Source organism: Struthio camelus, chromosome 9 (genome assembly GCF_040807025.1).
Source record: "Struthio camelus isolate bStrCam1 chromosome 9, bStrCam1.hap1, whole genome shotgun sequence".
NCBI lineage: Eukaryota > Metazoa > Chordata > Aves > Struthioniformes > Struthionidae > Struthio > Struthio camelus.
In genome coordinates, this window is record NC_090950.1 from 20,064,400 (window position 1) to 20,089,575 (window position 25,176).

Here is a 25,176-nt window from a genome sequence, read left to right on the forward strand (position 1 = left end):
TTCATCTATGTTTCGCATCCCCTTGGCTCCTGGGAGCTGGACAGGGGTGGTGCTAGTTATGCTCACGGTGAGCCTGAGAGACGAGATGTGATGCACTGGGGCTGCGGGCAGCCACCTTTGCTTTTCTGGTGGTTTCACAAGCTGCAGTATGAGGATTACTGAGACTATCTGGAAACCTTTGTCAGCAGAAGCACACCCCTTAGCACGTGTCTCTTCCTCTCCTTCCTTCCCCAAGCAGATTTGCTGTAGGTCTCTCCCATAAGATGCAGATGTAGCCCTATAACATTCACACCCTCTGCTTGGCTGCCTGCCTGGAAAGCTCCTAAACTCTCTAAAGGGGGGATGGGGGAGTCTCACAGCTCACACAGCAAAAATGATGCTGCTGAAGCAGCAAATCTTGTGATTTGATGCCACTAGAATTAGAATTGCTTTACTCGGCAGTTTATCACTTTTATACATTGACTGACCAGCAGTCTGATCTGATGGCTATATACTAAGCTTTGTGACAGGCAGGTGATGGTTAATGAACATCTCGGTGAGCCTTCTGACACTAAAGTGAGATGTGAGAGCGGCGCTCTGTGCGGCACATCTGGCAACGAGTCTTTCATCCTGCCATTGGATTGACTGTCCCAGTAAAGAAATGTAGTTGAACGGGCTTGTTTTACTACTTTGAGGAATGGCATTTAGGAGCCAGAAACCCTGGGATCTGTTTCTGATTTACCACATGACATCAGATTCCTTACCTGCAAGCTGGAGAAAAATGATACCTCTTTCCAGGGGCCTTGCAGAGCTCAGCTAAGATTAATAAGGGAGGAAGGGGAGATGAAACAGCCGTGACATTTTATTGCTATTATTAATAATGTGGAGAGAAGCCAGGGCATCTCTGTGAATAATCTCTAATAGTTTGCCTTTTGAGGTCTGGCTGCATTTTTTTCTTCTCCTACCCTGTACTAATCAGAACAAAGCCTGACTTTGTAGGAGGAGGGCTCAGAAACCAGCATTTCTCAGTGTCTGAATAAAAAAGTTTCCTGGTGTAATTAGGTCCAGACCCTCAGGAAATGAAGGCCGTCTAGTTGATAAGTGTTTAGTAATGATTACCAAGCTACGGCTGGGGAAAGCGAGCAAAGTGTTTTCATTTCAGAAGCAGCAAATCCAGCTGAGACCTGTGGTGTGTGTCGTGTATGGAGGTAATTGTCCGAGTGGTATGCGGCCTCGCTTGCTAAAGCGTGGGCCAGATTCAGCCTGGTACAGCTCCACAGCAGACAACAGAGTTGCAGCAAGAGACAGACCAGTGTATGCTGTAACGTGCCACCTGGGCAGAGTGTGGATGTCTTTCTGCAGACTGCTGTTAATTCTTCTCTCGCAGTGGGGCAAATTAGTGATGGTGCTCATCAAAGCTTGTGGAGCTGCAATAGGGACATTTGCAAGTCCTCTTAGGTCCTCTCCAAAAACCGTAAATGTTTCTTGGGTAACGTTGGATGAATGAAGCCTGAAAGTGCATGTGTGTGAATGTGCATAATTGGGGTCCTTCAGCGTGCTTTTGTTCCCGTATGTTAGCCTTAGCTGTAATGTCAGAGGCTCTTAAGGAAGAGGACCTTTCCTCCAGTATTTGCAGGGTCAAATTGTGCTGAGAACATGTAGCAAATGCTATGATGTGAAATCAACACAAAGTTCATCTCACGCCAGAATACTTATCATCCTACCAACCAAGAGAGCACTGTTGAGATCTGGTGCGCTCTTAGTGTCCCAGATGACTGTAGGGGTTGAGGTCCCCTCGTTTCGTCCGATTCTGTTTCAAAGTGATGCATTTTTGTTGGAAAATTCAACCCTCGTTTGCGCAAACGTTTTTGAGTTCTAGCGAAACATTGGAAGGATCTGGGAAAGTTTGCTGTTCTGTTGTACTGACTCTTGCCTTACAGGCATGTAAATAGGTATGTAGGTATATTTTGCAACAACCCCCCCATTTTCTGAATATAGCCTAATACATATATAGCCACTTTAATATAGCCTAGCTGTAGGTCTTTTTCAGCCACACAGCTACTCTGGCAACAATAATATACTGAAGTCTTAAAATCTCACAAATCCTTTATTTATTGCAGCTTATATAAATGGGTTCCAGAAAGGATTACACAGCTCCCTGGGGGATAAGCCCATCAGTGGCTTTTAAGCACTATGGTCTGGAGGCAAATTCTGATTCAGGAAGTCTGTAAACTGCTACTTTCATTAATGATGCCCTCAGTGGGAGGATCGCTGTGTACCTGCCACATTCTTGCACTCTGCCCAGGAGTGTCCTCCTCCCTCCGTTGATGGAGGAAGGTTCCTGGGATACGTGAACCTTTGGACCTTTGGCTTGAACTAGTTTTGCAGGCCTTACAGGTAGTGCCCCTCACAGGACCTTTCCCTTGCTCTGCCAAAAGAACAAGTGAGATCTTACTGCAGAACTGTGGACATATTTTCATTTGCCTCCTTTTTCTCTACAAGCATTGCTTTCTTCAGAAAGTAAATGCAGTGCCAAGATGCTGGCCGAGAAATGGGTGACTCTGTCAGATCAGCGTAGAAATTACTTTGCAAAGACTGCAAGTTTTTTTCCAGAATCACCTGTGGCATAAGCTGAATTTGTTTCCCACTGGCTTCAATCAGTTCTTCTGTAGGTGAGCAGGGTCTTATTACAAAGCAGTTCTGGTGGGCCTAGCTTTGGAGTAAGTCTTTGTCTGGAGCGATGCAAATGCAGCCAAATGATACTGGCTCAGGTGACATGGGTATGGTTATAGGCAGCTCTGCTCGTCTGCTGTGGTCCCTGAGCCCTCCTGGCTGGCAGAGCGGGGAGGGAAGCATCCGTCCCCACTTCTGAAATCAGACAGCCCATATCCTCTGACTGGCACTTCAAACAGAATGCCAAATTTTTAACCTTCTCTTTTTCAGTGTTTTCTTTCCTTGTCATGGCTTTCCAGTATTCACCAGCTCACTCCCATGTTCTCCCACACTTATTTATAAGTCTTTGTTAGTCTTTGCTAGTCTTTGCAAAATGTTTGCTTAACTGTAATGATGAATTGGTAATTTCTTTAATCAAATCTTCAGGGTCGTAATGTCCTTCAGCCTCATGATGGTTTCCAAGCATTCACAGAATCACAGAATCGTTTAGGTTGGAAGGGACCTCTGGAGATCATCTAGTCCAACCTCCCTGCTCAAGCAGAGTCCTCTGGAGCATATTGCCCAGGATCACATCCAGACATCCACATTCAGCAATTGAGAGTCATGATCCATTGCTTTATGACTCCAGCCCTGGAAAAGGTATTCCAAAAACATTGTGGCAGGAAAAAAATATGTTAGAAAATCATTCCCTTAGAGACTTTAAAAGGTTTGGGTGGGGCGGGGAGACGTACAGTTATTCTATGAGTCTATTTTCTCTTTGAGATTTACAGTTTTAATTTGCCTCTCCCCCTTGCTGCCCATCGTGGCTCACTGCACAGGGAGATAGTAGCATCTTTCTCAGATGTTCACAGCCCACCCTGAGGGATGCGCTCTTTGCTTTTCAAACAAGCACTAATGAACATTAATTAAATAAACTGACCAGAATCACTGTTAGGGTCAGTCAGTACCTTCTGTAGGAGAGGAACTTCCTGTTGCTAAGGTGGAAGGTGGGGTGGAGGCAGTCTTCAGGCTTGGGACAGTGCTTAGGCAGCTGCTTGACAACACTCTGTTTACATCAGAGAAGGGCTGCATAAAAGAGGTATCACTTTATCAGCAGGTCAGTGTGGCTTTCTGGCTCCAGGATGATCATGAGTAATCCACACTTTGCCTCAAAAAGGCCTTTTCTAGGGGCACGTGTAGCTGTTTGGATGATGTTGAGTAACAGCAGACAAGCATATGCGCTTTAACAGCAAACTTTGGCCCCTAAAGGACTTTCAACAGTTCATCACGTCTCAGTCTTTTGAAAGGTTCTGAGCCATCATTGAACCCTGGAAAGAGAGGAAAGTTTCTGCTATAATTTTTCTATTTGTCACAGATTTTTCTGCTGTCTCTTTCTTAACTGTTTTTTTGTTATTATGCCTGTAGAAATATCAATGTGGAAAGATCTTGGTTAGGAGTCTGCTTCAGCACTTGAAGTTATCAGCCAGTACAACTTAACTAGTTGCAATGTCCTAGATTGCTGCCTAGGAGGCAGGATGCTAGAGAAAATTAATACCTAAACTGGAAAGCTCCTGTTTTATGTGCCTCAAAGAAGGAAAATTTATAAAAGCAGGAAAAGAGCAGAATCTGGAAAACTGGGAGTATGTGAGGGTTCTGCTGATTTCAGGTCTGGTCTCTGACTTGTGTTACTGCGTTCTTGCCAGCGTATGGTGTGCAGAAGTATTCAAGAATAAGCTTCTTTGGCTTATTCTTTTAGGCACATGGTTGACAATGGCCTGTTGTGCACAGCACCCTAGTGATTCACCATCACTTGTGTAGTATTTGATAACCAATTCAGTCACAAGAGCGTAACTTTTTCCCTTGTTGAGAGAGGAGGTTGCGTGACGCCACTGCTATAATGAAATCCTTTACTGATGGGAAGGCTTTTGATACAGATACATGTGCCGCAGTGTTGTCTGGCCTTCATCAGTGTTGGAAAAAACACTGTTAAGTTTGTTTTCTTGCAGTTGACTCTCCATTATGGATTATACTTTAGAAACAAAAGCTGTCTCATCTCTGCTCAGATCTTAGGTCCTGTAGGACTGTCTGCAAAGGCATTGTGCAGTGATCCTCTCCCAAATGTCTCCCTTTCCAGCTCCGTGTCATCACTTTGCTTCAGTGCTCTCATCACGAAGGAGTTTGCTTTGTTTCTGGCTCAAGTCAGATGCCTTCGGGTTTTTAAGGTTGGAAGACTTTGTGGAAATGTAGAATATTGTTATGTTTCCGTGGCATCTTCACTACTGCAGAGTGCCCTGTCTGCTTCTTTGTGTGACTCACACTTACATGATGCACCCACTGGCCTTTTTAACTGTGTATCATGTTTGGTTTGGTTTCTTTTTTTCCCCTGAAAGCACGCCATCAATTTTGGCCCTAATGAGACTGAAGCATTCCAGCCTTGACCCTTCCTTCCTTTGTGCACAGCGAGCTCCTCACTGCTGCTGGCTTGTTTAGCACGATTGCCATCTCTCCTCTCAGGTATTGCCTGGAATTTCTGCCAGGGGACCACCTGTCTCTGTCTATTGTCAGTCAATATATCAGATTAAAGCTCAGTATTTGTATAACAGACTATGGCCCACGGGATTCTTGCTGGTGGTCTGCAAAGACAGGATAGTCGGGTACTGCTTGTTTCCAGCTGCTCAATTTCATTAGCTTAAAATGTGCAGGCTAATCTTTGAATGATACTTTCCCAGGTGCGCAGTGACTGGCGGTGCTGCAGGGATACTGTAACACCAGAAGAAAGGATATGCCTGAGCGCCTCTGTTTGAGAATGCCTGCCTGGTTTTATACCTGCCTTTTAATCTAGCGCTGCTTGTTGCTGTTTGTCTTTAAGAATATTGCTACTTGCATATTACTTACCTCCGAGTGCCCCGGGAAGACTCTGGGGTATAGGAATTTCAATGGATAACCAATCTGCATGGGGTCTTCAGGTCTGAATACATCCCACCTGTTCTAATGCAAATTTTAAAAAAAAGCTCTTATTTGGCTTTTGGTTTACACTAGCATCCTTTAAAATAGAGCCTATTTCTAGCCTGATACAGCTTTCAGAGGAGCTGATCAGAGCCCTGCTGTGGTCTAGTGTTCAGGATATTTTACACCATTGAAGGCAGCAAGACTGCCGCTTGTTGGCATTGCAGTGATGTGTTTGCAGCATGACCATTTTAAATAGGAGGCTGGGAGGAAGGGGGACCGTTGCCTAACTGTCAGCTGATAGCATGCTACTCTGCATGAGAAAAATCATTTCTGAAGTCTGCATACTGCCAGATCCTTTGTTCATGTGATCACAGCTATTGTTTACTGGCATAGAAGGAAGATTCCCCTCTAAAAGGGGTTTATTACTTAACTTTTAGAGATCTAGTCCCAGGGTTTTTTTTTTTTTTGCCAGGAGAGTCCACACTGCATATTCTAGGAGTTTTTCCTCATATAAAATGCTGTTTCACACACAACTTAGCTGTCATCAGAACAAGTGAAAGAGAACTCAGTGTTTTCTTAGGAGAAAATCTGACTTGGAGCACTTCTCATAATCAGTCATATCAAAGGCTCAGTAAACACAAACACATTTCCCACTGCCTGCTCCCAGGATGAATCCTAAAATGCATCAATGTGTTTGAGATTTGTGCGGGAAAGTTTCCTGCTGGGAGATGGTTTAGCAAGTCACTTGCCACGAGTAATGACCTGCTCTCTGTGTAGTATTTGTTATACTGTGTATGCATTTAAGCATATAATGCACAGCCACAAACATATGAACATCGTCATTCTTAACTGTCCATGAACAGTTTAAGGAGAGTTTGTCAGACAAGAAATGAGTTATTGGAAGGGAGGGACTGAAGAGCGATCTGGCTCTAGCATTCCAGATTGGTATGTCTCAGTTTAAGTTAAAAGCACCCTTGTGCTGGTCTTAACCTGAACCTCTGGAAGATCATAATATCTGTGTTACGTGGTGCTTTCTTATGCTGCATGGTGCTTTCCCAGCAGGCCTACAGCCCGTTTTTCTGTCCTTGCTCTAGGAATAGGAGTGCCGGAGCAGGAAGCAGCAAAATGTCTTCCGTGAACTTCCATGAATTACAGTTGTACTTTCAAGGAAGACGTTTTCCTCCACCCTACTCCAAATGCTTTCTCAATGTAAAAGGGCCTTTTCAGGCAGGGGGATGCAGTCGGTCCCTTCTGCATATACACATCAATGCTTATGTAAAATAGAGTTTGAATGCCACAAGCAGGGAATTGGTAAGACATCTGATTTCTCTCAGGTAATTGAAAGTTTTTGTTCCACAAAGAATAATTAAGTGGTTTATTCAGTTCAGTTTTAAATTTCCAAGTATTTGCCTCTTTCTGGAGACTAATTCAACGTTTAGTCTGCTCTTTTGACCATGTACCTGCCAATCTGCATATGTTTGCTTACTGAAAAATTGCCTCTTGGGGTAACAAAAAACCTCAAACCCTGCCCAACTTTCCCTTCTCGTGAGGTGTTGCCCCTGTGCCAATTCTCTAAATCTGTCCTGTTATTTTAGGAGTGGGCCTAGCAGAGTGGCTATCCCCTGGGGTCAGCAGGTGCCCAGCTCTCCTTGCGGTTCTGTGCTGGCGCTGGGGGGTGCAGGGAGGTCAGACATCTTTCTGAAGATGTGTAATGCCATCAGCTGAGGGAAAACTTCCTGATTAACTTCTCTGGAGAATTTCTTCCTCCTCCGTTTGCAATATTACAATAGTTGAGACAAGGTCGCATGATGTTTATAGCCATCTCACTGCTACTTGCTTCTACCCACCCAGTCAGTAAGCTCTTCAGCAGACATAATGAGATTAATCCTTCATGACACTGAACCTGTTATTTCCTTTGTTATCTCTGCTTTCTAATTCCAGAGCCTGCCTCCTTTGTAGAGTCTAGTGCAGCTAGGCCCTTGATACAACACCAGCAATGGAACTATGGAAAACTGTAGAAAAAACAGTACTTGTCCATCAAAACACCCATTGTCTGGGAGGTTTGAGACTTTGGTTTCTAGGTCAGCTGAATAGTTTTAAATTTTTTTGTCAGAAGTTTTATGCTGGGCTCATGCATGCAGCAATAAACTGAGGCTACGTGCAGGTAGGTGCAGTCTTGACACAGCAAGAAACTCTGGGGTTTTGAGCAATCTACCACATTTTCCAGTGCATAAGATTCACTCCTGCCCCTTCCCACCCAAAAAATAAATTTTAATTCAAAACACGTCTTACGCTCTGAACATACCTTAAGACAGAAACAGGTTGGATTATGACCTTAACACAGAACGCATGACAGTTGCCCATGTGTGATAGTACGTTCAGTGAAAGATGGAAGCAGAGGGGATTCGGTGTCAAAAATAGTATAAGGCCTTTTTTATATCATATACTGTGACCCTTGTCTCGAGCAGTCAGAATCAAAGTTACATTGGCTACGTTCTCTCTATAATCTGACTATTGCATCTCTCTTATCCTTGTCTTTTGCCTCGAGAAGTACAAGGTGAGCTGGGAGCCACCTAATACCAGTAGCTGTTCTGAATATAGCAGCTTCTCTCTGCAAATGGCACTATTCCAGTGCTTAACATAAGAAAAGTGGTGGTATGGCCCACCATCCCATGCCACGTCTCCACAATAGCAAACTCTTAACACTGCACAGTGCTTGTTTCAGAAACCTGGCAGTAAGTGAGTTCCTGCTCATTACCCCCACCGCCAAGTACTAGAGAGCAGACTTTAAAGACTGCAGGTTTACAGTCATTGTAGCTAAAAACACAAGTGCTTTTGCATGGCATGTTCCCTAGGGAACGGAGTAGGGGTTTATACATGTTTGTTGAGCACCTGACACAAGAGGGGCTTCGACTGGGATTCATTCATCTGTGAATAATGAGTGCAAGAGTGAATTCAAAGCACATGCCCACGTGTGGAGCTGAACCAATCTCAGCTATTTTCAGATGGCCATTAGAGATTAGGTGAATAGTCTAGGATTCACTGTTACCTCTTTTTGAAGGGAGCAGCAGCCAAAGTGAAGATAAAATCAGACAGCAGGGTAGGCATGCTCCAGTGTGCTGCTTAGGAGAGCAAGGAGACAGGTGGTGTTTATTTCCTGAGCATGGCAGGTCGGTGACAGTGACGTTATAGGTACAAATTAGGTTGCCAGGCATAGAGTGTATTGTCTGGTGTGCAGCTTGACAAATACCAGAATGGCAGTGAACTGTGACTGAACTGTTAACATTATATTAGGTGTTTTGTCATCTCACCCATGAGAGCTCCATAAAGGGTTTTCTTAACTGCGGTCAGTGAGTCGGCACTGACTGTGTAGTGATGCTCTAAGTCTTGACAGTGCTCGCTCAAGGTCCTTTCCGCAGCCTGTATTTAGTCCTTTCTAAAGTTCCAGTTAAAACGGTCTTTCTAATTCAAGTCATTGCTACAGGTTGGAAATCCTGGTCCCACTGACATCCACATCAAGATTCTCCCTTATTATAATGGAGCTGAGCATTTCCAGCTTGCTGAAACTCTTTAGTCTAAGGTTTTGTTTGTTGAAAAATTGTTTTCCAGTTTTCCTTTCAAATGCAACACTTCTAACACTTGAACTGGAGAAAAATAATTTTCAACATCAAAACACAAAAGTATTTACAGATTGTTTTCCTCTTCTTCACCAAGCTCTAGCCATTGTCATGGTAAGATCAAAATAGACAGAGCGTTTCAGGTATCTCTTAGTGATGATGTTCTGATTTGTGTGACCCTTTGTCTAAAATGTACAGTGTTTGATGCAAAGCTTCAGAGATATTCCAGGAATCTTGTTCAAATAGCACAAATAAGTGGGCTTGGAGCAATGTGTTTCTACAGTTGTCATTTTTTTCCTTGCAAACTTTCATTCAGTGATAGTTGTTACAGTAAGTGTTCTACGTGGTGTTTTGAGAGCCCTCCAAAGAGCAAAATCCCCTTGTGTTACAGGCTTGCATATGTTTATAGTCGCCAAGTTGCCTGCCATCTAAATAAACCAAATGGATACCTCATGGGAGAACGATTATTACTATTAATTTAAAACAATGGAAAATCAGGCACAAAGGAAACAGTGATTTTTCCAATAGCCACACAATGAGATTGTAACAGGGTCAGGAACTGAGTCCGGGTGCCCTGAGTCCCAGTCTAGATCTCTAAACACCAAAAAATCCTCTTCCTTGTGAATTCTGAGTTTTTTGGCAAAAGGTCCTCCAGAGTGTTTCATAATTAATGTCAGTGCTAGCTTCTAAATGTGTCTTACCAGTTAGGAATTTGCTTTTATATACACATATCTATTTAAAAACTCCCCAAAACGTAGGGCTTTTGTGTTACTTTAATATTTCTAAGGCAAACATGGGACATGATGAATTGAGAAGTGTTGATTTGAAATGTTCTGCTTTGAGTTCACTTATCAAAACCAAAAGGTCATCTCTGCTGTAAAGAGCCAGGGCTAGACACAGCTCGAGTCTTGTTTTTAGGATGAGAAAGGGATTTGCTGTTGTGTCTAGAAATCGGAGTCTGCGCATCTCACAGAGGCGGATATTATCCAGAAAGAGCTAAGTTAGGACCTGTGGCAGGCTTCGACAGCCTTCCAAAGAGGAGCTGGAACCAAAGAAAAAAAACGTATCCCACAACATGCTATTTCAGTTTGCAGCCCAAGGGACCAGTTTCCTTGCTGAGATGTGTAGGGTACCTTTAAGACCTACGCGACAGGATGCTGCCAGAAGAGAAGAGAAATCAGTAGTGTTGGGTGGAAGAATGCAGCCCTCCCGAGCAACTCACATGGGCTTAATAGCATTCCTCTGGATCAGATCAACAGCTAGCTTCTCTCTGCCAAACCTCTCGTCCCGTTAGGGCCTCTCTAATTACAGGCTATGGTGGCAGTCTCAGCTACGTCTAACGTGACTGGAGAACTCCCATTGTGATCAGTCCTTAAAACTATATCAGATGCTGCCTATTTGCGATGAGATTTTTCTAGGATGGAATTCTAAAAGAATGTCTCTGCTCCTAGTTCTTTTTGTGTAATTTTTACATTGAAGGGTTTTTTGAGGGGTATTTCTTAGCGTGTTGTCCTGGTTCGGAAATTCTTGCTGTCACTTTATTTGGATGCTAGGAAGCCACGGGCTTGTTCTGGAGGATGGTGTCCTTAGGAAAACTCTCCCAGGTTGAGCCAATTTAGAAGGCATCAAGCAATAACAATGTATAGATTACCAGAGGCTCACTGGTGTGGCAGTTGAATTGCTGATGTGTCTATCTGTCCTGAGCCGGTTCTTGACCCTCATAACTCCCTGACACCAATCACTCCACATAAAAAATAAAACAAAACAAAACAAACGCACACCTCGGGGCAACTAAGGAGTTTGTTAGTGGGTCTGCAAGATGGGGGGCAGACATCCTAGCAGCGCTGTGAGAGAGAACTGCCTTTGAGACAGAGAAGTCCAACGGACCTTCAGGCAGCGCTCTCCTTTGTGTTCTGCAAGGCGGGCTGAGGAGGTTGGGATGATGTGCAACAATGTGAGAAAATGCATTGGAGAGCTGCTCTCCTGCATTGGTTAATCTGTTAGCTCAGACGCAGGTTTCTGCCTTGAATTTAGCAGGCCTGACTCTGCTACAAATCTACCTTGAAAGAACATTCTTAATGCTGGAAAGTCACGGAAACAAGAGTTACAGTTTTAAAGAAATCTGGCATTAGGTCTTTGAATTTGGTTCCTGACTTTGCCCCAATTTCCACTGTGACGTTAGGAAAATACCTAACTTACCTGTTAAACAGAAGAAACAGAACGACCATTGGGAAACACCAAACAAAGAACTGGAATAAAACTTGTTTTTGCAGTAAAAGCTAGGTTTCCAACCTAAGTTGTTGGTACAGAGCTAACCCTGAAAATATTCTCGGGTTTGCACAAGGCAGGTTTTTTTGCATATGTATGGGCATTGCAGTGCGCTCGTGCTTTGTTCAAAGGGTAGATCTGGAAACTGCACTGAGATGTCATCTGACAGGAGATTTCATCTTCCTTTCAGAGGTACTCACGCATGTTTTCTCAGCCAGTTCTGTCCTGGATCTTCTGGGAACTGGGCAAGCAATTTTGACTGTGTTAAAACAGTAGAACAAGAGCAGTGGTTTGAGAGCTTTTGCTTGTTCACAACTTTGTAGCTTTTGATTAGTAATGGAGATGTCAGTGAGTTTCACTAACAAATGAGACATCCATGGGAGGGCAGGATTCACTTCCCATTTCACTCAGAGTTCCCACCATTAACTGAAGCAGCTTGTGAATCTAAGGGGCGGGGGGGAGAAAACTTCCCCCTGAAAACTTCCAGCCATGGACTGCAAGTAATATTTTCTCCCACGCTGGTATGTCCAGCTGCCAGGTCGTCCCCGTGGTGCGGCAGTACGGCTGCTCCTCTGTCTCTTTGGCCGGGCAGTGTGAATTTTGAAGCTTCTCCAGGCACTGCATTTGGGAAACGGGCTCTGTTTGCAGCTTTGCCACCAATTCCCTATGCCCAAGCACAGCGGCTTGAAGACTTGAGAGGTGCTGAGCGTCTCCAGCTCCTGCTGACTTAAGCACAGCTGAGGGCACCTGACGTCTCTGGTCATGCAGGTATTGAGCAAAACAGTGCCAGCCATATGTTGGGGAGGTAAAACACTTGGTTTCGGGACAGTGAGGACAAGGGAGAGTGCCGGAAGCCAGTAGTTATTTTCATTGAGCTCTGCTTTTCCAATCAGATCTGTTTTTCCAAGGGGCTTTGCAGTACAGAGCCTGAACCGTTGGTGTACCATGTTTCCCTTTTCCCTCTTCCAGTAGTGGTTTGTACAACCTAGGCTCAGCTGCGGCATCGATCTGGCCCCTTTGGGGGCCCCTTTGTGCTTTCCCTCCCAAAGCTCTTTGTGTGTCTGGACACCTGCTTTCAAAGTGATGGTCTGATCTGACCCTTCCTCAGGCTGGGCAGGAAGGAAGAGGGAGATTTTCTGTTTGTGAATCACTGTGATGGGTTCCCTTGTGACAGTGTGGGGAGGCCTTATGAAGAGACAAATACTTCTTTTTGAGGCAGATATGACTTCTAAATATTGAGCTCAACGTCTTCATGCCCCAGTGAGCAAAAGAAGAGTGTGACAGGAACTGCTTGTTTACTGTGAAAGTGCCAGTATCACCTGGTAGATCTGGGTGTTTGCTTCCATTCAATATCTCCCTGTCAAAATCACTCAGACATCCCAGAAAAGCTCAGCCGGTAATTTCTGACAACTGTGATGGAGCATTTATGTTTCCAGTTGCCACCAGTTTGACTCACTGTAACCCCCTTGTTTCTTCTCTAGACGATGTTTGTGTTCATCTTAATCTAAACAGTCCCAGATCGCAGATGAAAGCGCTGGGTGGTTCCCTACGGGATTTGGTACATGCCTTGAAGTTTCGAGTGTGTCCTTGTATGCTCCGCAGAACACTTTCCCCCCCCTCACTTGCCTTTCGGCTGGCTTCCCCAGTCCTCCGGAGTCATCTTTGTGCTTCTTGTAATGTAAAAATTGTTTTCAGCAAGTTTGCTGCGCTTTCTAATTCCACCTTGTTTTGAACGAAAGCCAAAGGAAACCTGTTGCAGTAATTTTTTAATATTTGCCCCTTGGAAATTTTGTTTGAGAGTGGAGATTCAAATGGCACCGGCTACTTCCTTCACAGCCAAAATATGTTCCCTCTGTGCCATTAGGGAATGTTACCTTGCAGTAATAATGCATGTCTTCACACTATATTTTTCCAAGTCTTGCCAAGCTTTACATACAGTATGAAAGGAGGCATCATTCAGCCAGTTAAACAACTAGGTTATTTTATTAACCCTGGCAGACAGCTCCAGTTTCCTAATAGGAACACGTTTGCCAAGTAATTTGGTGTGGGCTCAGTGCTTCCAGAGGGGCTCTTCTTGTCCAGCCGAACCAAAGCTGCCACTCTTACATGCTCCAGCCATTCCTACTCAGAGCACCGTGTGGCATAAAAGGGGCCACCTTTGCCATGCTGGTGCTGTAATGCAGTGCCCTCCTCCCACCCAGGCGTCCCCAGCAGTGTGAGGCAGTGCGGGGGCAAGGCAGAGCACAGCTTAGTGCCAGCTGGCCCTTTACCACTTAATCCCAGCAAAGGGAAGATGAACTCATGCAGTTTTACCCCATACCTTTTCCCTTTCTCTGTAAGTGCCTATGCCATTACCCCTGTTACCAGTGTAGGATTGTGTCCCTTTTCCCCCAACATGCATGTGTTTGTCTGACAGCGGGAATGAGTTAGGGAAGGTGGAGAGGACTGAGAGAGCAGTTTTCCTAAGGAGCTGAGGCTTCACATGCTCGCACATTCCTCTTTATAGCTTCTGACTCTACCAGCCAGTCAGCTGTGGTGAGGGGTTTACTCTAAGGAACTGAATTTCTACAAGCGTTGTGCAAATAGTTTGCCAAGAAGAAAGAGGAGTTGGCCATAGTGTAGCCTGAACTGTTGTTAGAGCATGGAGATGCTACCTGAGGAGCAATATCCAGCAACCAAACAACACCTCAGCCATGGAAAAAGCTTTATCAGGGCCTGTGCTATATCAGATGTCCGAGAGAGCCACCCACTCTGTAAGAAGGCAGGCTGCCTATTTTCTTTTACGCTGAGTGATGTTTGCCCTTAGGATTTCACAGCCAAGTTTCTGCACACCTTGCACGTGAAATTGCCATGAGAATATATACAGGAGCATTCCTCAAAGAAAAGGCACCATGATTTTACACAGATCCCAGTCTGAGTTGGTTCAGCTGGGTTTTATATGTTAATAGCTATAATTTTTAGTTTTTAAGATGGTTGCAAACCCTTCCGCAGAGGATTGTGCTAACCAGGCAACCTGCTAACAAGTCGGGTGCTCAGACAAGTGACAGGCCAACCAAAAGTGTCTGAAGATCAGTCACATTTCAGAGATGAAACCGGTGACTGTATGGCTTGACTGGTAATCAGTGTCGGTATGCGTATGCTCAGCCCCCAAGAAATGCAAGATATTGTCACTTAGCTTGATTCTCTTCCAGTGAAACTACAGTGAAAGATGGTTCCTGTGAACTCACTGAAAGAGCTTTTGTTTCTCACAGCTTGGCTGAAAGGCAATACTGTATCAACCATGGAAATCAATGCTCATTAAGTGCATCCAAGTCTTAACACTTGCAACTGAGCCTTAATATGCAGCACAACCAACAGCCTAAACAAAATCCCAGCTCCTAGGAGGTTTTTTACAGTAACGCTTGTTCTGGATGGGCGGTTTGAAGGCTCCTTGTGTGCTGCTTCTCTCAACCTACACCATGGCCTGCGGTAGAGATGTCTGGGCTCCCTGCTCCAGCAGGCAGGCCCAAAGCAAACGGGGAAGCATTGTTCACCGACACACCGCTCTGCCGGCTGAGCGGCACATGGCTCCCATTCAGAGCCTGCTAGCACTCCAGCCTCTGCCGACCCACGTGTAGCTCTGTTCTTTGGGCTGGCAGGGCTCCAGGGACACTGCAGTCATCTCCTAGGGATGAGTAGGATCTCCTGAGGGCTGTGGAGCTCCTGTGGCTGGAAGGCTTGGCTGAGCAGCAGAGCTGCTCTTGTCTCTGTGCACTGCTGTCTGCCTGCAATCACGGCTTCTTTCCTCAAGCTGAGCAGAGGAAAGGAAACGAAGGGATGTTTTGGGGTAGCCAGGGTGCTGTGCACCAGAAAGTGTTCCTTCCAGATGCCTCAAGAGGGAGGCTTTGGCCTGCGGACCCCTGGTCATCTTCTGCTGGGTATATTCACCTGCTGTATTCCCCTCTGGGGGCTGGAGGCAGAGACTATCCTTCTGCCCTGTGGTATTCGCTTGGCATGGCACTGATGGGCTGGGATCAATTGTGGTAAAGATTTTGCTGTGTTGTGGCTTGTGGCTAAAACCATAAGCCTGAAATGGACTGGAAGCAGGCTGGGCAGCCATGGCCTCATCCAGAGTGCGTCTCCTCCCTGCTCCAGGCCTAGGATAACAGGGTATTGAGCTCATCCCTCTCTGAAGGTCTCTTTGCAGCTCACATTTATTTTACTGGTGGGATTGTCCAGTCGGTACCAAGGAGCCAGTGTAGAGGTCTCAAGCGGGGTTTCTGCAAGTGAATTGCCTTGTAGTGACTGCAGCGTAGCACAGATGCCCCTGAGCTAGCTGGCTCGAGTGCCTCTGGCAGAGGCTAGCCTCTGTGGCCTGGAGCTCAGTGCAGGCTTTGCTAAGAAGGGGAACACTTGGACACTTGACCTTCCCAAGGCCCATGTGGTTGTAGCTAGCATTAGCCTCATCCTGGCTAACAAGCCTGGGGGAGCCTGCTCAGCCTGCAGGCAGATCCCCAGGGCCTGGCTCTGCACAATGCTGTTACTCAGTGGTGTTGGCTTCCTTCCGGGGCAGTCCGTCAGCCGTGGAACTGGCCTCTGACCCTGCTCTATCATGCAGATACTTCACCTGAAGTATCTGTTCCTTGCACTGCCAGCTGCTGCAGTGGATGTGTTTAGGACTAGCATTTTTGTTTGTTTAAGGGGCTTTCTCCAGGGAGAAACTAATGCCTGGTCTCAGTTACAAAGCTAAGTGCAAACTAACTCAATTTTATACGTCTGCCCCTACCAGCGGAGTGTGGCCTTTTGCAACTATATACGGCTGAGCTTAGTAAATGGTTCTAAATCCCCTATACAACTAAAGTAGAGAGACTCCGCCTGGACATAGCATAACCTCTAAGGCTAATAGAGAGAACAATCTTAGCAACTTCTTTCCCCTCTCTCCGTCTCTGATATCTCATGAGATCACCTCTCCAGCAGGGATTGTGTGGGTCGGGGGTGGATTAGCTGAGTTCAGAGGATGTGCAGCTGGAAAAGAGGCTGGCCTATTAATAGACCAGATCACAGACAGATGAATTGACTTGTCTGGCACTAGGAAACTCCATCCCTCCCAACTTCCTTTGCACTGGGCTTTTCCTCTCATTTCAGCTATTTTCCTCAGCCTCTGCATTCAGGTTTTCCTTGGTCACCCATCACTGCTCAGCCTGTTCTCCTTTTGCTGCTAATGACTTCTCACTCCCTTCTGGACTTGCAGAATGGATGAAATGGCAGGCTGGCCTTGCTGTGTCTACCAGCTGGAGTGCAGGGTCTGGAAGTGCTGGGAACACCATGCTAGGCAGGTGCTTAAGCAATATTTAGGTATGGTTTTGCCTTAGGACTGAGTGCACTTCAGCTTCATGTAATTGAAGCTGGCAGGGCAAAGAGAAAATCCAGGGGCCTGAAAGAACAGTGGATGTGCAGATTAACTGTCTAAGATAAAACAGGATGTAATGTATCAGAGCTTTTTCCATCCTGTAGAAGTAGAAGGTGCAGGATAAATGGCTGTATTCACTGCCCTTCGTCACCAAGTCAGCTGTTCTTTCTTTTCTTGTCTTGTTACAGCTGAACAAGCTGGAGGAGGCAGCAGATGCAGCTCACACTTTTTTCATGGCAAACCCTGAGCACATGGAAATACAACAGGATATTGAGAATTACAAAACCACGGCAGGGAAGGTCAACCTGATTGACCGGGAGGCCAAACCACACATGGTAAGTCTGAGCTAAAGAGGTGCCTGGGGTAAGTGTCAGGCGGTCTGGAGAAAAGAGATTTAGGAGGCCCAGAGAGCCTCAACTGTGAATGGGGAGGTTCTTGCCAAGGTCCATATTACAATACCGCAAAGCAAACTCTCCCTTTTAGACCTCTCCTTTGAGCTAAGTCAGCTTCTTCTTTTTGAAGGCAGTCTGTTGTATGTTTGATGGCTATGTCCCTAGCTCGTTCCCTGTGTTCGGGGTGCTCCTGACTCATCCGTGTCTGTGAACACCTACTACTGGTCAGCTTTGATGGATGCTTAATTACCTTCATATACACTCACTGAGAGATATTAGCTCACGTGTATTTCCTTTGATCTGGGTCCTCCCCCCTGGGCAAGGTACATGCACGAGAGGGACTGTGCTGTTGAGGGTGCAAGTGTGACAAATGGGAGAGTGACAGCCTTTTCCATCTTCCTGGACTGAAGGGCCAGCACAAGGCTAATCTCGTCCTGGAAGCAAAGGTCTTGTTCTCTTTAGTTTTCAAGACACAAATATTTCTCTTTCCATGAGCAGGGAGAGGCAGAGGCATGACACCAGGTTACAAGCCAGGCCCCAAGTCCACCAAAGCCAGTGGAAAGAGTCTTCCCCCAGTAGTTCTTGTTGCATAAGCTAATTGAGCTGGCTTTTATGCTTGCTTTGCTGTGTGGGTGATATGAATTTAAATGTTAGGGCTATCCCTACTTCTAATTTCACAAGGTGTAAGGAAGCAATTGTGACCATGTGGTGTAATGGAGACATTCATGTGGGGGCTTCTGAATCAGATTTGCCTGGGCTAAGTGCAGTCTTTTCCCTTTGCTTTGCATATCAGGTAATAGCCCCTCTCATTCATCCTGTGTCATTGGCATGCTCAGGAGCCATTCAAAATTAGGGGCATTCCGTGTAGTATTTGGGTAGGAGGGATAAAACAGAGAGAAGTAGTGTTTTTTTGTTTGTTTGTCTGTTTTTCACACAATGCGTAATCCAGCAGTGGCACTGAGAACAGCCTCAGTACCAAGGCGTTCAAAGGAGCATTTAGGCAGGTTTATGAAGTTCCACTGCTCCACAAGTCTACAGATGCTTAAACGTCGTTTGGTGCAGCTATTTATGCTTGTTAGTACCTGGGGGGATCGGTCTGTCCTTGCTCTCTTGTACTTTCTTTCAAAAAGCATCTGCTGTTGGCAGAGGCAGGATACTGTGGTCTGAGCAATGCAGCTTGCTTACAGCCTTGCAGTCTTACTTGCCTTCTGCCTGCCTACTTTACAGGAGGACTACAGTGCCGGGGTAAGGCACTACGATAAGGAAGAGTACGAGCTGGCCATTGAGTTCTTTGAGCGTGCATTAAAAGCGTACTACTCTGAGGATGAAGAGTGCCAGATCATGTGCGAAGGGCCTCAGAGATTTGAGGAGCATGAATACCTGGAATATAAGGCTGGCCTCTATGAAGCTATTGCAGGTGAGATCTTTTTGCATCTTAAGAGTTCTAACCCTTTGGCCCTGCAATATTTTTAGTAACTGAGTTTGGGCCTTTGGCTGGATGTGTCTTTCCACATTTCCACTTTCTTAAGTGTCTTTCCTTCCATCACTGCTGTTAGTAACTCTGTAGCAGGTGCTTGTAAGCCTGGAAAATGTAAATACACTGAATAGAGGACAGTGAACTAGAACATCTCGTTTTGGTCCTGAGTGGAAACTGGACTGGAGGAACTGCACTTTCAGTTGCGTAGAGCGTTTGCAGCTTTCGGCAGGAGATGGAACTGTAGGTGCTTCAACATGAATTGCATAGTCTCTCTACATCTGTTTACACCTGTGCACAGTCGCACATACCTTGGTGGAACCTAGACATCACCAGGGCTTGTCTATAGTCTCTCTAATTTTCTGTACATATGAAGAGAGCGGTAAAGTTCTCTTGGCCATGCTCCAAGTGTCAAGGAAAGTTGCCAGAAAGGCTCAGAACGTAGGCTTCCTCCCCATCCAAAAGGATGGATTTGTCATTTGTGAAGAGCCACCTAATTATGACCTTGACTGAAATCTCGGGAGAGAATTCTGTGAATTGAACATTGCTATGTAATTTTCAGATTTACATGTGTGGCTGTGTGGCTCTGAGCCAGGCGGCATTAAAATGATTCGTTCTCAGTAGAAATAAGATTACATTTAATTAGCGGTAAGGGAAAGAAGAGCGGTAAATTAAGTTTTATTTGGCAACAGAAATCTTATTTATCTGCCATCGGTCTTGGAGTTCCATCAAGCTCTTGGACTTTTGCTTGTCCTGTGGAAAATACTTCACTCAAATGCAGATTGTTCTTCTTTTTTGCATAATTGTGTTTGCAGAGAGACAAGAGGTCTAACTGAACCTAACAAGATGGGAAATCACCAACATACAGAATGGGAAGGTGCCTTTGTTGGGTTTAATGATTTTTTTTTTAAATCATCTTTGGAACAAAACAAGGGATTTTTTTCTAGTATTTACCCATACGAAAAAAGGTGACAAGTGTTCTAAGGGCTGACCTGCGAACGAGTTTTGGTACCAGTGTAACTGTCAGTGGCTCATGTCTGGTTTTAAAACCATGACCAGGAAACCAAGGGCCATATGAAGCCCTCCAAAAGAAGAGCCCTCAGCGGCAAAGAAAACCCACCTTCCTTCTTGCTGAAAGCTGCTGCTCATCAAATAGGTTTTGCTCTCCTGCCTCTCTGTAAATTGCTTCTGTGCTGTGCAAGTCAAATGCAGCCTTGTGCTTCTGTCGTGGACAATGCGGAGCGCAGACATGGTCACGGTGCAGAGGTTTCCTCCCTGGCACATCACACGGGAACGAGAGCAAGTCCAGTTGTCATTGCAAGGGCTGTGGCTTGACTTGGCCACATATGCCTGGGAGTAACAGCTCCAACCCCCAGGACCATTGAGGCACCCAAAGAAACAGGAAAGTGAGGGCAGAAGGTGGGAAATAAGGCACAGAGTGTCACTGTTTTTCTACAGGGAACTGAGAGTGGTTCATTACAGGATAAGTTAAACCAGAGCTTGCTCCTGGGTCCAGGACTCTCAGCCCAGATGCTTCAGCAGGGAGTAGGAACTCTAATACACTGAGAAAACAGAGTTTAAGTTTCTCCACAACTTTGTTCTTTTTTCAGTCCTAAGCTAGTTTGGTGTGCTAATACATGAGGTTCAAATGCTCTCATCTCTCCATCCCAGAGAAGGTGCATTTCAGTGACTGATTCCCAGACATATATTCTGCAGTACCTGAGAGTACTGAGAAAAAGCAGTGCTTGTCAGTGATGGATTGATCATTTCACATCTAGAATGCTTAAATTGGTTTAAATTACAGCAAAATTATTTATGCCTCTTACCTTCACGCTTTCCTTAGTGTCATATCCTGGATATATACAGTAAAGCAGATGTCTGCTCAGACTACCTGCTCAGAGAAAATAGAGACTGTTTTGAGTTTCCACTTGATCTCAGTGCAAATTCCTCAGGCTGTTTTTTTGGCAGCTCTGAGAAACATTTGGTACCCACAGACATGTTTTTTTCAAGCCTGTGTTTGTTTCTTAAAGTTTTTAATGGTGTACAGAGATAGAGCAAGCAAAGTAGATTTGTAGGAACATTGCAGCAAAGACTCCAAACTGGAATCAGATGTCAGCTTTGGCTTAGAAAACACACAGCTGATACAACGCCTATGTTGCACACTCTCTCTGATTAGAAACCTTGCTGATGGCAGATGTTTACTGTGTGCTCTCATTGTCTCAGGAGATTTGTCATCTTCAAGAAGCAACAAGCATAGAGATTTTGCTGCCAGCATTTGCACCTTAGACCTTTCAGACCAGCAGTGCACGTGCCCTACTCAGTCGTGCTTGAGTAACTGTACTAAACCCCCAGCCCCTCCTGTAACACTCTGCCCTTGCAAGCTTTGTTGCTGCAGAAAGGAGAGGGTTAAAGATGAACTGAAGGGAGGTGGCATGAGACTAGTTTTCACGTGACAGTCACCCTCTCTTCACACCTCTGCTTGCTATGTGGATGTCCCTTACCTTTGGTTTGGCTCGTAGACTTAACAGTGAACTCCCACTGGCACATCTGGTAAGAGCAGAAGTAGCAGCTTCTGGGATACAAAAAAGATGCTCAAACTGCCTCTGCAGTTGACAGAAAGAGAAAGGCATTTTTGAAGGGGGCCAAAAATGTGACTGCACCTCTCCATTGGCTTTCATAGAGGATTTGAGCTATTTCTGTAGGTGCTGTCAGTCATCTGCCAGGCCAGAGCAGCAAAGCAAGGGATCCCCCAGTTCACACCCGTGCAAAGAGAAAGACAATTCAGCGCTGGGATTTTCTTCTCCCCGACATGGGTGCCACCACCCTTTGAGTTGCATGTCCTTCAGTCTGGAAACTTAATCTGCCTCTGTCCTAGTCTCCTCACTGCCATCATTCTTCCCACTTCAGACTGTCTTATCCCTCTTTTCCTGGCAGATCACTACATGCAAGTCCTGGTGTGCAAACACGACTGTGTCCGAGAACTCGCCACACGTTCGGGACGTATCTCACCCATCGAAAATTTCCTTCCACTCCATTATGACTACTTACAGTTTGCCTATTACAGAGGTAAAGTCTGTCTTTCTGCTCTTTACAGCTCTTGCTGAATTTTGTGCAAGGAGGAGTTATTTTATTTGGAAATCAAGATATTTTCTCATGAGGGGTGTGTGCTGCCATGGTGCAGTGGCACTATCTGGAAGAGGGAGCAAAGGGCACTGAAAGTTGTCTGTTCAAAAGTCCTTTCCCTTTCAGGTTGAATGAAATGCATATTTAAGTACTTTTATAAAAGGGCTCTTGTATTGTATTGCTGGAATCAAATATTCAAAAATCAGCAGTCAGGCTCTACAAGTTCAAACTTTAGCTTAAAAATCATATGAGTCTTCTTTAAATAAATCATGCATATTAGAGTCCTTTCATTTCCCTTTTGATGTTAAAATTGTAGTGGCTCACATTCTTACATACTATAAGTTGAATATAACAGATATACGAGTTATCCCAAGTTTATCTCAAGACTCTAGAAGCTGGAACTTTTGGCTAATTACTAAATATATTAAGATTCATGATAAAGTTGCAGGAGTTGGCAATGCTATAAAATATTGCTAGTTGTCTAGTCCTGTATGATTTTTTTATGTCCTGCTATGTATAAAAAAAGGCTAGGCAGATTTTGAAATTCTTAGACAGGCTTGAGGGTGCGAACTGTTCCCTGAAAAGGAGAAAATGAGCAAAAAGGTCAGAATTTATCAAAGTCAATGTAGTTATTCAAAGCAAAAGCGTCTTCATTCATCAACTCACTGAGAATAAAGCTAGAGGAGTCAGCAAGGTTTCATGCATGGTGTACAAGCTTTTTTATTCCTCTGCCAAATTAGAGGTTTAATGTGGTGGTAAAACTCTGAGAGCCCTGAGAGATCCTGCACGAGAGAGGCAGTTTGCTGCCAAAGAGCATCGATATCCTACCTGTGTGAAGAGCATGGCCTTCCAGCTCCTGCTGGCTTGAGGATGCAGTGGGAGCCTGGTGTTCCTCCCTGGATGCCTCTCTCCTGGTGACCCACGTGCCAATCCAGCACTGCTTGCTTCAGATCTGGTCCCTTTCTACAGGACCGCAAGATCTGCTCTGCATTTGCTTTGCTCTGTACCCCAAAAGCCTTACAGGGACTAGAGCCTGGTGCCTGCTCCCAGATTCAGTCCCTGATCTGTGCATGACTGCAGAGAAGTCATGTCACTGTGCCTCAGTTTTCCTGCCTGTGAAATGGAGCAGTTAAGACAAAGTTGCATCAGAGCAGCTTTGTAAAACGTTAGGATCATCCTTTTGCTAATGGAGGGCTTATACAGTTCCTTCCACCTGCGACTGCCTCCCCTTCTTGCCTCTCTGCTTGCCGTGCTCTGTGACCCTCCTGGCACAGCCAAAGGGGCCACAGTGCTGGGCACTCCTTTGCCCCCTAACAACTGCTGTGTTCCCTTCCAGTTGGTGATTATGTAAAAGCTCTGGAGTGTGCCAAGTCCTACCTCCTCTTCCACCCAGATGATGAAGATGTATTAGAGAACGCAGGCTATTACGAGGGCCTTTTGGAAGATACTCTGGATCCAGACACCATCAAGCCCAGAAAGGTGAGAACAAACGTCACGCAAGAACGTTTGGTATCACAGTGCAGAAGCATCATCTGGAAATAAATGCAGCTTGACAATTTTCCCATCTTGGGACCGCTTTGAGAACAGATGTGAAGATGATGGACTCTCTGGCAATGCAAACTGTAATAGTGTAGATCCAGAGGGGCTGGTGTGAGTGAGAAACTGGAGAGCATGGTCTTCTTTACATTGGGACTTCAGCTAAACAAAGCCCGAGCAAGGGCAGTGAGGGTGATGACTGAGCGCCTGAACAATGTAAACTCTTCCTCTTTCTTGGTGCTCTGAAGGAGGCATGTGGAGGAGGAATGTAATGAAACACTGAGCACAAGGGGAACCTCCATTCAGAGAGGGCTGGGAAATATTTTCCCAGGGGAATTTTTGGATGTCAGCATGACTGCTCGAGTCACTGACGTAGCTTGGAGTTAAGTGTTCAGCCTGTTCTGCAGGGAACAGCATTGCCATAGCAGGGTTAGGCTGGGGTCAAACAACCAAACAGTACTTACTCAATCACCCAGTGGGACAGACTTCCTCTTCATTCAGGGTAGTTTTCATCTGCGGTGCTGTGGCTGCTGCCTTTCTCACAATGCAGAACATGAGAAGTTCCTCTCATCCCATCATGGCCCTGCTCCTTTTGCTCTGTAAGTAGAGGTCATCAGGAATTGGATTTTCTATTCCCTAGAGAATTCCTTGATTTCCAGGAAAACTATCTGCTGAAATGGTAAAAAACAAGAACAATCATCATTTCTCCTTACAAAGTGAATCTAGGAAAAAACTGAAGTTGACAAAAACATTTCAATCTGTTTCCAGTGTTTTGAGATTTTCTATAAAAAAAAGTAATAATTTTGTTTTGCTAAGTAATTTTCTAGCAGAAAACCTAGTGTTTTGTTGCATATTTTTCATACACAAATCTTTATTGAAAGATTTCCAGCTAGCTGTGCTTTTGTGGTCCCCATCCCGCAGTACCTGAGTGCCTCACAGCCTGCAATGTTTGAACCCCCCATCATTGCTGCCAGACAGGGCTGGGCTATTAGCTCCATGTTACAGACGAGGAGCCAAGGCACAGGTCAGCCAAGGTCCATATCGCAACAGCCTGAATCTGCCTCCAGCTCTGCAGCTGAGGCTTCCCCAGTGAGTATCTTACTGAGACATTCAGAGGTTTTCCAGGGTGCTCAGCTTTCCCCAGTAATGATGCACATGTATGTTGGGCGTTCAGGCTTCCTGAGCTCAGCACCTCCCCAGCCCACACAGGAGGTCTGTAATGCAGTAAGTAGCACAACCCTGTGCCCCAGGGTTGATCTAAGGCATGATCTAAGAACTGGTCCATCCTTCGTCATCTAGGTGTCTGAGGTGATGCATGAAAAGCAATTCCCAGTTTAAGCAGAGGTACGTTTGCCGTTTCTTGTAAAAACTACACTTAGAGCAACTCCCTTTCTCCTCTTCATTTCAGGAAGCTAAAATGCTGCTGAGGCGCCATAAGCTGGAATCTCACCTCTTGCAGATGGCTGCAGCCAGCCTTGGATTTGTCTACACAGAGCCGGTAATGCCTGTGTCTGTCGTTGCGAGGGCTGTTTATGGGTTTACAGCTATAGCAATGGCTTCCCCCTCTCTCCCTGCTGTAAAGCAAGCCCTGTGTTGGTGACTCAGGAGCTATGTCTTGGCTGAGTTTGTTCCCTAGGGGAAAAGGGTGTTGGTAAGGCAAGTGAGGCAGCTGTTCCAGGGAGGAGGAGAGGCAGACACAGCTTCATCCATCCCCTCCTTGGCATACGGCTGTCTCTCAGCCATCAATCCAGCGAGACCTCCTCCAAGTACCACCCTTATTTTATGGTGGTGGGGTGG

The 25,176-nt window shown here is 45.5% G+C and overlaps 1 protein-coding gene and 1 long non-coding RNA gene across 4 annotated transcripts in view; one reads left to right on the forward strand and one right to left on the reverse strand.

Annotated features, from left to right (window-relative positions):
- Window positions 1–25,176, forward strand: part of P3H2 (prolyl 3-hydroxylase 2) — an 85,907-nt gene that overhangs the window by 50,164 nt on the left and 10,567 nt on the right. Inside the window, exons 1-6 of one of the 3 annotated variants that reach the window (XM_068953976.1) lie at window positions 3,229–3,291; window positions 17,043–17,189; window positions 18,474–18,663; window positions 21,655–21,786; window positions 23,180–23,322; window positions 24,788–24,877. In XM_068953976.1, the coding sequence (XP_068810077.1) occupies window positions 3,256–3,291; window positions 17,043–17,189; window positions 18,474–18,663; window positions 21,655–21,786; window positions 23,180–23,322; window positions 24,788–24,877 (738 nt within the window). In that variant the 5' untranslated portion in view covers window positions 3,229–3,255. Of the gene's footprint in view, window positions 1–3,228; window positions 3,292–12,212; window positions 12,234–17,042; window positions 17,190–18,473; window positions 18,664–21,654; window positions 21,787–23,179; window positions 23,323–24,787; window positions 24,878–25,176 lie in introns of those variants that run through there. The other 2 variants (XM_068953977.1, XM_009682139.2) reach the window with 2 other exon arrangements.
- LOC138068131 (uncharacterized) lies at window positions 19,392–21,640 on the reverse strand. The gene is made up of 3 exons (XR_011142779.1): window positions 21,222–21,640; window positions 20,547–20,611; window positions 19,392–20,439 (listed from the first exon to the last, which is right to left on the reverse strand). It is a non-coding gene; the product is annotated as an uncharacterized lncRNA (long non-coding RNA).